The sequence below is a fragment of the Melospiza georgiana genome, chromosome 27 (assembly GCF_028018845.1).
Source record: "Melospiza georgiana isolate bMelGeo1 chromosome 27, bMelGeo1.pri, whole genome shotgun sequence".
Classification (NCBI taxonomy): domain Eukaryota; kingdom Metazoa; phylum Chordata; class Aves; order Passeriformes; family Passerellidae; genus Melospiza; species Melospiza georgiana.
In genome coordinates this window covers 4547472-4563036 of record NC_080456.1, presented here as the reverse complement: position 1 = coordinate 4563036, position 15565 = coordinate 4547472, and the positions used below count along the sequence as shown (strand labels likewise).

The following is a 15565-nucleotide window of genomic DNA, read 5'->3' as shown; positions in this document are numbered from 1 at the left end:
AAATCCACTGAAATTTACCTGCTGAAATTTAAATGCCCAAACACCCCGTGTGTGGCTCATGTTTTGCTACTTTTGAAGGGTCGCAGGAACAGGCCCTCGGCCGCAGTGTTTCCGGAATGAACAGGGAGGGATCAATTTCTTGGATTTATGCTGACCTTAACCTGAAATGAAATTTCCGTGCGTGGGAAATGCGGGACTGGACAACAGAGCCACGAAAGGCCTGGGAGCAAACAGCACAGCCGCTCTGCACAGCTCCTGGCACTTCTACTCTTTTCATTCGCTGCTTATTTATTTTCTTTCTGCTCCAAGTTTCGCCTGTGTCATATTTTCCATGGAGATGGAGGCGCGGGCGCTCTGGGCGCTGGTGACACGGCAAAGTGTCGAACGGAGAAGGGAAAAAGGGAAAAAAGGGAGAGAGAAAAGGGGAAATCTCCTCGGGTTAGGGACGCAGGGGGATGGAAAACTGCTCGGCAGGGACGCGGGGTGAGGGAGGAGCGGAGACGGGAAGGGAAGGAAACAGCCCGCGGGTCTGGAAAACGCTTCCCGAAGGGAAAAGGCCTCGGCAGGCACCGGGGGAAGGGCTGCGAGCGAGGAGGAGGAGCGGGGGAAGAGACGGGGGAGGAGGAGAAGGAGGGGAAAGAGGAGAAGGGAAAGAGAGGGAGGAGGAAGAGGAGGAAGAGGAGGGCGGCCGGCGGAGGGATCCGGCGGTGGGGCGGAGCGGCCGGAGGTACCAGAGCCCCCCGGAGGCGCCGGGGAGGAGCGAGCTCGGCCCAGCCCGGCCCGGCCCGGCTCGGCGCAGCGCAGGCTCCTCGGGACGCGCCGCTCCCGCCTCTCCCAGCAGCGCAGCGGGGCCAGCACCGCCCGGGAGAGCAGAACAGAGCGGAGCAGCGCAGCGCGGTGGGGCTCGGCCCGGAACGCGGAGCGGAGAGCGGAGCGGAGCCAGCCCGCAGCGCCCCGCTGGGTCCCGGGCCGGAGCGAGAGGCGGAGCGGCGGGGGATGGAGCCCCGGGCCTAGAGGCGGCCGCCCTGCCCGACCCCTGCGGGCGCTGCACAGGCGGGGGTCGGGGCGGGCGGGCAGCGGGGATGGGCCCGGCCGCGGGCGGGGAGCGCCGCCCGCCCCCCGAGCGCAGCCCCTGAGCCCGGCTGGACGGCCACGGGCACCATCGGCCGCTTCTGAAAAGGTTTTTCTAACCCCGCCGAGTCCGCCGAGATTGTTTTGTTGTTTCTTGTTGTTGGAGTTTTTTTCTTGCTGGAGTTTTTTTTTTTTCTTTATTCCCCACGCCCCACTTCCGTGGTTTGGATATTCTGGGTTGACTGCAAAGAAGAGTTTTGGAGTTGTTTTGGATTGGGTTTGGTTTTTTGTTTTTTTTTTCTTGGTTTTTTGTTCCCTTCTCCTGCCCTTGAACTGAGTTTGTCCTCTGTGCATGCCTCTTGTGGAGCAAGGCTGGATCCTGAACCTCGGTGCATGTAAGGGGCAAAGCCTCCTTCATATTCCTGCAATAAGAGTAAAATGTAAATTGGATAATACGACTTCTTGCCAAAGGCTCCAATGAGTGGCACACAGTCCACAATCACGGACAGGTCAGTATAAAATGGGATTTCTTGATTTTTTTTATTTTTTTGAAGTATGACTATTCGCAGAGCTCACGTACTTTTTGTGTTCTGGCTTCAGTGACAGACAGGATCTCAAAAGCAGGATTTAATCAGAGGTTCTGGGAACCAAGGGTGTCCTGACTGTCAAAGCAACTGGGTTAACTTTGAAACTGACGCATTTTAAGTCCAGCAGCTTCCAGGCCTGCCAGGCTGACTTTGTAGGAGCCAGGGCGGCAATTGAGCTCCCAGGATGGGCTGGTGCTGCGGGGAACACCGAAAGCGAGGGTTCCTGCAAGGGCATGGAGCAGCAGAAACCACCAGAATTCGGCATCCAGCTCAAAGCTGAGCTCAGAGAGAGCGTTGAGGATGCACTTGGGTCTCCTTGGGTCAAGTACTGCCGGGAGGTCACTCCAGGTGAGGGCAGGAGGGATAGTTGACAAGCAGGAATGTCTGCTGGTGTCTCCCTGAGCAGGAACCTGCCTTTGGATACCTGCTCGGGCCTCTGGGCTGCTCTGCAGGTGCCTTTCATTGCCTCTGGAGTGCTCTTTTTTGTGCTTGGGTGGTTCAGAGGAAGGGAGAAAAATGTGACAAAAAAAAAAAGTTAAGTAGGAAACATTTTAACATGCGCGTGGAATGAGTGTCTTCAGATTTTGGTTTTTTTTAATGGGAAGAAAAGATACCTTTTTTGACACTGTATGCTGTGAAAACCATTGAATGTATTTTATTGTATCTCTGTGGTGGCTGTTTGGTGGTTAAGGTGTGAATGTGTGTGGCCAAGGCCTTTCCTGACCCAGCAGCCAGGCTGGGGCTGGGATGGGGCAATGATGCTTTGAGTGCTTGAGTTTACCAATTTTAGGTTCCAGGTGTGGGCAGGAGAGAGGCTGATGTGGTTCTGACTTAAACCCAGACTTTTTGTACTCCAAAGATCCTCACAGCACAGTCCAAAGGCTCTAGGACAGCTCAGAGTTGTGTACAATCTGTGTTTACAACTCTTCACACAGTATTAAATCTCGGCAATTAATTTTGTGGTTTGTCCTAGCAGAATTCTCTCTTCTGCAGTGCGTGAATGATTGTTGAGTTGCAGGGTGTTTTTGCTGTGTAGCAGGCAAGGCAATGACAGTAAAAAGGCATTTCAGTGGATTTGTGAGGATTTTGTTACGTACTTCAGGCCATATGTCTTGTGGCAGTTGCATGATATCAAAAAGAACGACAGGATTTTCATCCCAGGGAGCAGCTGAGTGATGCATGGAAAGGAAAAACACGAGAACACGGAATTTAATTTACTTGTTAGTAAAACAAAATACTTTCCATTATTGAATTGGAGCAGCCAAATAAAAAAAAAAAAAAAGTCTCATTTCCTTTTGCTCTCAGTCATGTCAGGAGGATGTTTCTGTTTGGTGTTCCATTAAGGTTTTGGATCAAAAGGCTTTCAGTGGCAGGTGAGGAGCTGTCTCCACAGCCCTGGGATTTCTGGGGGAATGTGGAGGAACTGGATCTTTTCTTGTCACTGTTTTTCACCTCTGGCCTGAAGCTCTGGGGTGCAGAGTCATGGTCGTGGTGCTGCCAGGAGAGGAGAAGCTTTGGGGTGACCTCATTGTGGCCTGCCAGGACCTGAAGGAGCCGACAAGGAAGATGGAGAGAGGCTATTTTAATGGACCTAGAGTGACAGGACAAGGGGGAATGGTTTCAAACTCAGAGCGGGGTTAGGTTGGTCATTAGGGCACAATTGTTCCCTGTGGGGATGGTGGTGAGGTGTCACCATGATGATGGTGATCCCTGGAAGTGTCCATGCCAGGCTGGAGCACCCTGGGACAGTGGAGGGGTCCCTGCCCATGGCAGGGGATGGGAATGAGATGGGATTTAATGTCCCTCCCAGCCCAAACCATCCCAATCAGAGAATCTCTGGTGATTCTCTGATTTATTCCCTGGCTGAACCTTTCAGCAGGAGCCCAGACCCGGTGCTGGTGTTTGTTCCCATCTCTGCCATTCCTCTCCATCCCCAGCATTGTGCAGGGTTCGCAGAGGATGGATTTTCATCACTCCTGTCCCTGCAGAATGTTGCCCTTCCCTTCAGGCCTGGGGAGAGTCTGTGTTGCCTCTTTCACTCTGCCTCTAGAGCTCAGGATGCAAAGCAGGTGCCATAGAAATAATATTGATGCTTCCACTGTCATTAGACCTCCGTGGTATAAATCATCTGACATGTCCAATTCCCTTTGTGTTTGTCAGTCACCTTCCTTGGTGGGATTGAGATGGGAATTGCCTTAAACCAGGAGAACCCAGCCTGCATCCGTGCCAGATGGCATTAGGAATATAATAGGGCAGCTTGGGCCTGGATTTTCCTCCATATTAGCTTTACATATTTGCATTTTGCATATATAGAGCTGCTTAAACCCACATTGCAGTCAGCAGATATTTCCTTTGCTATCCCTGCAGTTTAAGGTGGCAGTGATTTGACAGCTGTCACATTTCCCTCGTGCAGGCTGCACTTCTCATCCTTGACATATTTTAGATCTGTTGATGATGTCATGATTACCATTAAATATATAAATTTACATATAATTTTATACACGTTTACATAAAAATTTACATACACATATATATAATATATACTATATACAAATATATTTATAGCTAATAAATATAAATATATAAAATTATAAATATATAATATATATTTATATAAATATATAAATTTGGAGTGTATGAATGGCCATTTCTAATGCTGTTTTGGAGCCAGGATGATAAATGATGTTTTTATTAAGTCCCTTCCTTTCCTTTTTATTTTTTCTTTTTTTTTTATATAATATTTTTAATTTTTTTTTTTTTATTTTTGTTCTCTTTCCCAGGAAAGTTGAATGGATTTTAATGTCTGGCACTGCTGAAACGCAGTCAGGCCAGCTCATATCTGAGTGTGTCTGGGCTCATTCTCTCTGTGGACTAAACCTTAACCCAGCTAGTTTTGGTAGTGGTTATGCTCACATTGTGTTATCAGAACTCCCAAAGCAGGATTCTGTTATCAGAACTCCCAAAGCAGCATCGATTTCTGGTGTCTTTTTCTTCAAGTGCCTTCAGTCTGGAGGCAAGTGAGTGCCTGGGGAGTGGGGGGATGTCAGGCATTAAATAAAAAAGGCAGAGCAGATGTTAAAGGCTGTTCTGAGTTGGTGGAGGAGCTCCTGACACACACTGCACCCAGCAGCATTTGGGGAGCACCTAAAGGATGCAGAAACACAAAAAATTATCTCCTAAAGAGCACTTGAGGCTTAAAAACACATCAGCACAGCGTTCCCCAGGAGAGCCGCGGTCCTCGCACGGCTGCCGGGCGATCTGAGAGAGTTAAACACCGATAGAACTTCCCCTTCTTTCCCTCAGGATGTTCTTTTACTTTGTCAGCTGCTTTTTCTTCATAGTCCTGATGCCCATTGGAGCGTATCAAACTCTTCATCTGCAGCCTTGTTGCTCTGCTCCTTTATGTTTGTAAACATTTACAGCCCCTTCGCTTAATCCTCCCTTAGCCGGGCTGTGTTTGTGCAGAGGCCTCCTAAGGTGGCATTTATCTTGCTGGGCTGAGGAGCTCTTTGAGGTAGACACCCCTGAGCTGCTCATCTGGCTCGACTTGCTCGTCAGTGGAAGGAAATCTGCACATCCAGGGGACCTTTTATTATCCTAAAATCGGTCAGGTGACTGAGCTTCATCCAGAGCTGCATTTAGGTGAGACTTCCCGAAAAAAAAAAAAAAAAAATCTACTTTTGGCCGCTCGCTGGTGCTTGGTTGGGTTTTTGTTGCTGGGTGCTGTTTTTGGTGGGGGGATGGCAGATCTGTGAGCAGCTGAGGGGTGGCAGGGTTTATTGGAGGAGCTTTCCTGTTTCTGCTGCAGGGTGCCCACATTCCCTGCCTCTGGAGCCCTCCTGGCCAGCTCTGGGCGTTGCTGTGTGCTGTGCATGGCCGAGTGAGATAAGGCCTTTATTCTTCCCAAGGCCACGCTGGGGCCAGGCTGGAATTCTGAAATTCAGCCATTTCCAGCCTCTGCTTGGCCACCAAAGGCCGGCCCGAGCTCGGCTGTATCCTGTTATGACACTGGAGAAACATTTGTGCGCCATTAATTTCTTTTCACTCTCGGAGTTAACTGTATTTTTCTTCCTGTCACCGTTCCAAACACACTTCAGGGTTGAGCAATGGCACGGCTGCAGGACTTGCTTTATGTTTCTTTCTGTTTATTAAAGGCCAATAAAAGAAAGGAGGCTCTTGCTTTTTGCAGGACCTCGCTGAGGAACTGGTGGCTCTTCTCTGCAGTTGCTTGCAAATGAGTTTTATTTATAACCCTGCTGTAGTTTCTGTTGCTATGATTGGAAAACAGCAGAGGTAGAATTTACACATAATTACCCTTGAGAAGTTTTAATTGGTGATTTGCTCCTGACTTGGTATTAAAATAGACTCTAATTGTTTCTTATCTGCCTCAGATGCACTTTCCCTGTCTCTGGCTCTTTGGAAGTCCCTGTAGTAAATGAGAGTTCTTGGACTCTGTGGTGGGGAAAAAAAGAGTTTTATTTCTTCAGTTCCTCAGCAGGGTAAGAACTGCACAGAAAGTCACACCTTAGTTAGATGTCATTGCCGTGCATTTTTTTAAATTAGCAGAGTTAGTAAAATCCAGTATTTATGGAAAATGGGCTGCAGCATGGCATCTAAGGATTAAAAAGAATAATAGTCTTTGAGTGGGGCTTTTCATCATTGTGCCTTGGCTATGTTTGGAAATTAGCAGTTGACAGAGTCTGTGCATAAATTCCTGTTTTATTCTGCTGTCCTTGGGGCTGGCAGAAGAGAGGGACTGTCTGGGGTGTTTGCTGCAGGCTGGGACACAAATGCTACCACTTGATGTTGCGTAGTTTATTAGGGCTTTTACTGGAGACAGGAGCTGAGGTGAGCTTGATTTTCTAGTTTTGAGTGGAGCTGTGGGCGTTGTGATTATTTGGGTGGAGGCAGGAATGATATTTCATCTGTGAGCCCAATTGTATAATTCTCCCTGTGCACAGAACTCCTGTTAATGGCATTTTAACATTTCAAATGGATTAGGAAAGAGACCGAGGTGTTGGCTCCTTCAGTTTCAGATTTTCAAAATTCTGGTCCACATCTACAGGAATTTAGCAGCAAAAATAAAATAGATTCAGTGCTGTCCTGGCTTGAGAAGGAAAGTGCAGCTTGCCCTTGGAGTTTGTGGGTGTTCACTGGTGTGCACAGAACTCCTGCTAATGGCATTTTAACATTTCAAATGGGTTAGGAAAGTGACTGAGATGTTGGCTCCTTCAGTTTCAGATTTTCAAAATTCCATATCTACAGGAATTTAGCAGCAAAACAAATGCATTTTAACATTTCAAGTGCATGGATTAGGAAAGGGACCGGGACATTGGCTCCTACAATTTTAGATTTTCAAAATTCCGTATCTGCAGGAATTTAGCAGCAAAAATAAAATAGACTCAGTGCTGTCCTGGCTTGAGAAGGAAAGTGCAGCTTGCCCTTGGAGTTTGCTGGGGTCACTGGTGGGGTTTGTGGGTGTTCACTGGTGTCCTTTGACTTCCATGGCCTGTGTGGGAGGAGAGTTCCTCGGTCCTGCAGGGTGACAGCAGCGAGCACAGTCGTCCTGCTGCAAATCAAAGAGTCCTCTGTTCCTTCTCACAACTGCTCTGGACCTTGTTGTACAAGTGATGGTTTTGTAGAAGTGGTGTTTTATTGTAGAAGTAGTGATTTAGGCACTGGAGATTTCTGCAATTCATCCTGAGGCTGTAGAGAACATTGGTGAATTTGCCTGGGGAAGGTGGCACACACACCTGTACCTGTTGTTTTCTATATTTCATGGCTAGACACCAGGATTCCTGTTATTTTCCATATTTCAAAGCTAGACGTCAGGATTCCTGTTATTTTCCATATTTCAAAGCTAGACACCAGGATTCTGTTATTTTCTACATTTCATGGCTAGACACCGGGATTATTTGGTTCTTTTCTGCATTGGGCTCTCCCAGTGAATTTCTGCCTAAAGAATTTGAGTAGCTTCACTGACAGCTTCTCAAGAAGCTTTGGAGTATAACCATCAGGAATTTTGACATTAACGGTTGCTTTCCCATTTTCCCTGCAGTATTTGGAGCAGCATCCTTTACCTCTCACGGTTGAAATCCCCAGCCCCACCTGGGCAGCTCTGTGTGCAGTTCTGCAGAGTGTCTCAGTGTTTGCTTTGGTCTGGAGGTTGGATTCTCCACTCCTCCTCCTCGAGGTGGTCCTTGGGGTCACCAGGGAGATCTGTTGGCTGTGCTGCTTGGAAGATAAGCTCAGCTTCTCGCCTTGAGCCTTTATCCTCCAGGTTTCTCCCTAAAAACCTCTCCCCTCTGAAAATTAGCAGTTGGAGATTTATTAATGAATCCCATTTGTATTATTATCCTGGTGTTTCTAGTGGATATATTGCTGTAAAAATGCTTCTTGTAGCATTCCAGATATTCCTCTGCCTAAGCACTCCCTCTGATATTTTATCTGCTTTGAGATAAGCAGATTTTCCTGTGTGAGAGATGTCAATAGCACTAAGAGAAAATAGATTTCAATGCATATTTTCAGGTAGGTGATGCTGTGTTCTGTGGCCCTGCTCTGGATAATTATTAGGTTTAAAGAATAAAAGTCTTAGTTCATGTCTCAGCTTGATTAAAGGAAGGGTCAGGAGCCTGGATGTTGGTAATATCTCAACATCAGAAGAGAGAGCTTAAAATAAGGAGCAGTAAGGGAATCAGTAAAATGAAAAGGGATGTAAAACGTGCAGTGTTTGATTAAGAATGCAAAAGGGATAAAATACAAGACAGGATACATACAAAATAGTAACAGCACACTTAGAAAAAGACAGGAAGAAGCAACGTTTACTCGTTTTTCTTTGAAAAGAAAACATGTAAAAATAAATACATTAAAATGACAGGAAAAAACAGGGTCCTTATGTTTCAAATGTAAGCATAAGTATAAATAGTCAAAGCCAAACAAACAGTGTTCAGCCTGTGACATTCACAAATGGTCTGGATGTTTTGTTATCACCCTGCATCCTTTCCTTGAGGATTTTCAGTGTTGTGTCTGTTTGACTTCTGAGGCCCATGGGCAGGAACCCTTTCTTGCAGCCTGATGGTAAATAAGAAACATTTCTGTTTACATTTGTTGGCAAACACTTCAATGTGATCCTCTGGGGTTATTTTAAGCTCTGTTTTGACAAGGCTGAAAGGTCTGGGCTGGGATGTTCGGTGGCAAAAGCGTTTTCATGGAATTGCTGTGGCACTGGCAAAGATCACAGCACAGGTTTCTGTACTTGGAATAATCCTGGTGTGGTGTCCTTCCATTGTCCTGTCCATCCCTGGGATGCTGTCAGCTGTCCTGGCATGGGGGGCATGGTCACAAGTGGCACTGGGGCTCAGCTCTTCCAAAAAAATAAACTTTTTATGGGCAGGGAGCAGAGTTGGGTAAAAGCTGAACTGTGTGAATCAATCAGCAGGGCCTCTTGGTGCTACAAAGTTGAAATGTTCAGAACCTAAGAGATAATCTCCATGTTCTGGCAGCTCTTGGTTGCTCTCAAGGGCTGTGGCTGCAAGGGCAGAACTCAAACTGGTTTTACTCCTGAGCTCATGAAATGTGTTTTGGAAATTTTCAGGGATATTGGTGGCAATCTGAATTTTGTTCAGGTGCTGTTCCTTATTGAACCTGTGAGTAGCAGCACAGCTGACTCTGGTCAGTGTGAGAAGCTGCTCCTGAATTTATTTGCAGGCAGTGAATCCTGATTTGTGCTACCACCTGCAGCCCTGGGTGACTTCCCAAGTGGAATCGATAAGCTGAGAGGAATTCAACACTTTTCTAGAGTGAGCTGCAGTGCTGGAGAGGGGCTGGAAAACTTAGGTGGGATCTGGATTGACCTGAGCAAGCATTTCCCAGCGTGGAGGAAAAGCCCCATGTGTTTAATAAAGCACCAGACCGGTGTGAGACAGGCAGAGGACTGGGAGTCCACCACTCCCATAAACATACAAGCTGCAACCTGCAGGCTCACCTGAAGCATCTGATGGCTGCTTGAAAGCCTTTTTTAGCCTGTTTTGATAGTGGCTGTTGGTGCAGCTCCTTGGCAGCACTTCAGACAAGGCGTCTCCTCCGAGCGTGGCACCGCTGCCTTTCTGCTGTGCCCACATGCAAAAAGGGGATTCTGCTGCCAGAAAAGGGATGGAAAACGTGGAAAGGCAGAGAATTCAAGGAGGGAAGCCATAACGAGCCAGCAGAGAGAGGAAATAGGAAAAAGCTGCAGTGCAAGACAGGAGAGATCAATAGGAAGTGAGTGAGAGGGAGAGAAACGGTGGCAGCTGCCAGATAGGAGAGAGGTTTCCTGCCTGCCCCGGGGCCAGGAGCTGCTGCTGGAGAGCAGAAAGGTCTGAAAAGGCAGGGCTGGAGCTCGGGGTGCTGGGCAGGGCTGGGGGAACCCCTTCAGAGCCGGGAGTGCCCCTCTGGTTCTGGGTGACAGCAGCTCCCATGTGGCAGCATCTGAGCTGTGTCTGATAATTCCTTTCTTCTGGGAGCAATTCCTGTTCTTCTTTCAAAGCTGCTCCTCACAAGCACCAGCACAACCTTGTTTTCTGCTCTGTGTCGATAGGATTTTTATTTTTTGTTTTGTTTAATTATAATTATTATGGTGTCCTAAATGAGGCAGTGACCTCAGCCAACAGCAAGCTGCTGTTCTGGGGATTTAAAAGAGGGATTTTCCCTGCTGCTGCAGACTCTGTCCTGGCTGAGGCAGCAGCATCAGCTCTGGCAGATATCCAGGGGGAGCTGCAATAGGAGAGAGAATGAATTTATATCATTTATATCATGTGGGCTTCCTAAATGTGAGGATGGGGGGGAATCCTGGTGTGCCAAGGATGAATCTCCGGGCGCCGAGGTGCAGCTCTGCAGTTTGCTCCTGCAGCCTGTCAGGAGGCACCAAGTGATGGGCTGTGGTTTGCCCTGTGGTCTGGGGAGTGGAAGTGGTTCCTGTGGGCACAGATGTGATCTGAACACACCAACAGCCTCGGTGGCTGTGCTGGGGAAGGTGCTCGGGGATCCTGCACAGAGCCCTTTGCTCTTCTAGGGGGGTTTGGTTTGCTGGGAGGGTGTGCTAAAGGCTGGGGGTGCCCGAAGGAGCGGCTGAGCAGGTGCTGCTCTGCCCTCAACCATCAGCAGTAAAGGAAAATATCTTGCAATAATTCAGAAATAAAGGCAAACACCTTGCAATAATTCGGAAATAATGATCTAAAAGAGCAGAGCTCTCTAGATCATTACTCCCTAGAAATATCTGGATTATCTATCTAGGTATCTGATCTCTAGATTTAGATACTTCAGTGCTGGGTGTTATGATATGATACTGGGAATTGGTAAATATTATTTTCCCTTTTGAGTACAACTGGAAGCCCCAAAGTTGGTCACTCACATTATGGAAACTGCTGTGAAAATGAAATAATGAGGGGGAAAAAAAGGCAAGCACATGTTTCTTGCATTGATGTGTAGATATCTGATCTCTTCAGATACTTCGTTGTAAGAGTTTGATAATATTGACAATTGGTAAATATCATTTGCCCCTTTAAGGACAACTGAAAACCCCAAGTTTTACACTCAGGTCACTCATGTTATGGAAACTGCTGTGAGAATTAAATAGTGAGGGGGGAAAAATGGGGGAAAAAGGATATACTGCAAGAAACATGGGCTTGCCTATCTGACATCTGATATCTACTTATCTGATCTCTTTAGATGCTTCATTGCTGAGTGATTTGGAGTAAGTTTGATAATACTGGAAATTGGTAAATATTATTTGTCCCTTTGAGGACAACTGAAAGCCCCAAGTTGGTCACATTATGGAAACTGCTGTGAGAATTAAATAGTGAGGGGAAAAAAGGGGAAAATAAAGGGCAGTACATGTTTCTTGCACTATATCTTTCTGATATCTAGGTTTCTGATCTCTTTAGATATTTCATTGCTGGGTGATTTGGTGTAAGAGTTTGATAATCCTGGGAATTGGTAAATATTATTTGCCCCTTTGAGTACAGCTGAAAGCCCCAAGTTGTTCACTCACATTATGCAAACTGCTGTGAGAATTAAATAGTGAGGGGAAAAAAGGGGGGAAAATAAAGGGCAGCACATGTTTCTTGCAGTCTGGAAAGCTGCAGGAATGTTGGTGCTGGCTACAAATGCTGCAGCGCTGTTTACTTTGGATGTTACCCAGTGCAGCTTCAGCTGAATGTATGGCGCACCAGGCCTGCCCTCCTGTCCCTTCCCTCCCAGCCCATTATCAGCTCCCACACTCGGGCACATCCAGCAGTTGGTGTTTGGTGTCTGCACCTGCTCACCCCCACCTCGGCCTCCCCGGGGCTCCGGGCCCTGCCCGTGCAGGCCCAGCCCCGGGTTTGGGGCAGGAAAAGCCCCTGGTGCTGCCAGGGCGGGTGGGGGTGAGCGGGAGGGGACAGGCCCTGGGCGCTGCTCTGCCTCCCCCAGAAACAGAGTTCGCTTTAGCTGGGAGGGGAGAGGAAACAGCTCTGCAGCAGCTTTGGGCTGCCTGGAAAAATCTAAATCCTCTCGCTGGAATTCAGCCAGATGAAAAGAACCTGTCCCTTCCCACTCCCTTCTTTTAGTTGTTTTTATTTTTTAATTTTTAAAATATTTTTATATTTTATTTCTTAATTTATTTTTGCATTTCTTATTTTTTTAAATGTTAATTTTCTAATTAAGTTTATTTTTTATTTTTTAATTTAAAAATATTTTTATATTTTTATATTTTATTTCTTTATTTTTTAATCTTTGTTTCTTATTTTTTAAATATTTATTTATTTATTTTTTATATTTTCATTTTTTATTTTTCTTTAATTTTTCTTTAATTTTTCTTTAATTTTTCTTTAATTTTTCTTTAATTTTTCTTTAATTTTTCTTTAATTTTTCTTTAATTTTTCTTTAATTTTTCTTTAATTTTTATTTCTATTTAATATTTTTAATTTCTATTTAATATTTTTATTTCTATTTAATATTTATTTATTTATTTATTTATTTATTTATTTCAATTTAATATTTATTTAATTATTTATTTCCATTTAATATTTATTTGATCATTTATTTGCTTTTTACTTTTTAATTTTTACTTTTTAATTTTTACGCTTCACTTTTATTTTAAAATTTTTTTTAATATACTTTTTATATTTTTATATTTAATTTTTAACATCTACATCTGTTTTTATCATCATCCCAGCTCCTGGGAGGTGGCTCAGCTGAGCCTCCCTCACAGGAAAATCACAGCAACTCAAAAAAATCTGCTGAAAATTTTTTGCTCCATCTGTTGCTTTCCATATCCAGAGAAAATGGCTCCTTCCCATCTCCAGATTGATTCTTGGGATACTGATGGGATTTGATCAGCAAAGATCTCAAGGAACTTTAAACTTTACCTTGAAATAATTTGATTTTTCTGTTTTTTTTATTGGGAAATCCGGCTGTTTTCTGGCCCTGGTAATCCAGGCACAATCCCTGGGAATATATATTATATATTTAATTTTGTGGAATATATTCCCCTCAAATAATATTGCTGTATAGTGTATATAGGGATTTAGGGTTTTCCTTTCTTTTATCCTTTTTGTTTAATTAAATGCCTTTTAGATCAAAAAGCTTGCCCCAAAAGAGCATTTCAAAGAAAGAGAAAAATAACAAAGAACATGCAAATCATGAGGTGGGGTTTGTTGTTCTTTTTTTTCTTTTAGTTAAATAAAAAAGGTAGTTTGTAATTGGCTTTGGGGATGAGCACAAAGGGACTCTGGACACTTCAAACAAGAGCTATGATTTGTTTATTTAAATTGTAAATTTCAATGTGAAAATCTCTGAGTTGCATTTGGATCCCTTTGCTGTGGCAGTAAATTGGAATAAATGTAAAATACAGCGAGGAGCTGTGTGGCAGTGAGGAGCCCTCTCAGGTACCTGGGATTTCAGGGAATTCTCTCTCAGCTGGGCTGAGGTTGGTGGCACATCCCTGGATCTGTTCCCCAGTTCCATGAACACGTGCAGGAGGAAGTGCCCAGCAGAAATGGATTTTATGGAGCTCAGGAGCTGCCTGGGCTCTCCCCCTCTCTCTGCTCCATCACGTGGAGATGTTTGCTTTAGATTAAAACCCTGCTCTGGCATCCTGGTGCTTTCCCTGCTGCAGCAAATGCCTTGGGAGGAGTGATCTCAGTGAGCTGAGAGAAAACTGCATCTCCCTTGGCTTTAATGCCCTCAGCACTGGCATCCTGCTGCTGGCCAGGGCTAAATTTAATATTTGCAGCTTTGTGGGGTTTTCAGAGACCCCTGATGAAGGCAGGAATGATGAATCTGACTCCATGTTCTCAGAAGGCTCATTTATTATTTTATACTATATTACATCATATATAGATATATATATAGATTATATAATATAGTATATTAAACTATACTATACTAAACTATACTAAAGAATACAGAAGGGATACAGACAGAAGGCTAAAAAGATAATAATGAAAACTCGTGACTCTTTTCAGAGTCTGACACAGCTTGGCCCTTTTATTTAATTGGCCATTAAATAAAAACAATTCACATGAAACCAATGAAACGATCACCTGTTAGTAAACAAGTCCCAAACTACATTCTAAAGCAGCAAAACACAGAAGGAGTAAATCAGATAATTATTATTTTCATTTTTCTCTGAGGCTTCTCGGCTTCCCAGGAGAAAATCCTGGACAAAAAGATTTTTGGACTATCTCAGTTCCTTAAGCTCTGGCGCTAACACAACATTTTGTTCATCCTGTGCGATGTGGGCAGCTGATGGGTGATGAATGTGCTTGGTTGATGCAGGAAATTGGAAATTAAGGGTTGTTTGGGCATTTAGAGTTTGCCAGGACAGCGAACAGGGAGAGAGTTGTGGTTTCTTTCAGGGATGGGTGACTGATCTAGCTGCTAACAGCCAGCAGAATTCAGCTTTCTTTAGCTAAAACAGGAATTATAACACTTTATCTTATCTATTTGATGGATAATTCAGCTTTCTGTAGGTGAGCTGTGTGCCTGCTCTGCTAAAACAGAAATTATAACACTTTATCTATTTGATAGATAATTCAACTGTCTGTAGGTGAGCTGTGTGCCTGCTCTGCTAAAACAGAAATTATAACACTAAATATTGTCTATTTGATTATCAAATGTTACCCGCACAGCAGTCACTGGGTTAAAATTTCCCTGATTTCTGTTTGATGGATAATTCAACTTTCTGTAGGTGAGCTGTGTGCATGCTCTGCTAAAACAGAAATTATAACACTGAATGTTTTCTATTTGATAGATAATTCAACTTTCTGTAGGTAAGCTATGTGTATGCTCTGCTAAAACAGAAATTATAGCACTTTATGTTATCTATTCAATGGATAATTCAACTTTCTGTAGGTGAGCTGTGTGCATGATCTGCTAAAGCAAATTATAACACTTCATTTTATCTATTTGATGGTCGAATGTTACCTGCAAAGCAGGCACTGGGTTAAAATTTCCCTGATTTCTGCCCTGCTGAGGAGCAGGAAGCGCCTCATGTCCAGCACAGTACAAATATATGATGAGTAAATAATAAAAAATCCAGGTGAATCAGCTGCTGGAGGAGGGGCAGTGAGCCCTGAGAATGTTCCTGCTGTGGAATCTCAAACCAGGGGCAGATGCAGGAGTTAAACAATAAAATTGGAGTTAAACAATAAAACTTCCTGGCAAGGTTTGAAACCTTCCTTTCCTCCCTGTGTGTGCTGGGCTTTAGGGGAAGGGGAGATGGAGAGCCCTGGAAAGGCTGTGGGTTATCCCAATATCGCATGGAGGACAAAGTCAGAAATAAAGTGAATTTTGGGGGACGTAAATTGATGTTTGGCTCATTAACAGTACCTGGGAACACTGGCAAATCTATATTCGTGTGGTTTTTGTTGTACTGAAGCAGTGAGAAA

The 15565-nt window shown here is 44.6% G+C and overlaps 1 protein-coding gene across 2 annotated transcripts in view; it reads left to right on the top strand.

The window, feature by feature from the left end:
• The first annotated feature begins 1131 nt into the window (after window positions 1-1131).
• ARHGEF12 (Rho guanine nucleotide exchange factor 12) overlaps window positions 1132-15565 on the top strand; it is an 89004-nt gene continuing 74570 nt past the window's right edge. For both annotated transcript variants that reach the window (XM_058041158.1, XM_058041157.1), the window contains exon 1: window positions 1132-1580. In XM_058041158.1, coding sequence (XP_057897141.1) covers window positions 1549-1580 — 32 coding nt within the window. In that variant the 5' untranslated portion in view covers window positions 1132-1548. The remainder of the gene's footprint in view (window positions 1581-15565) is intronic.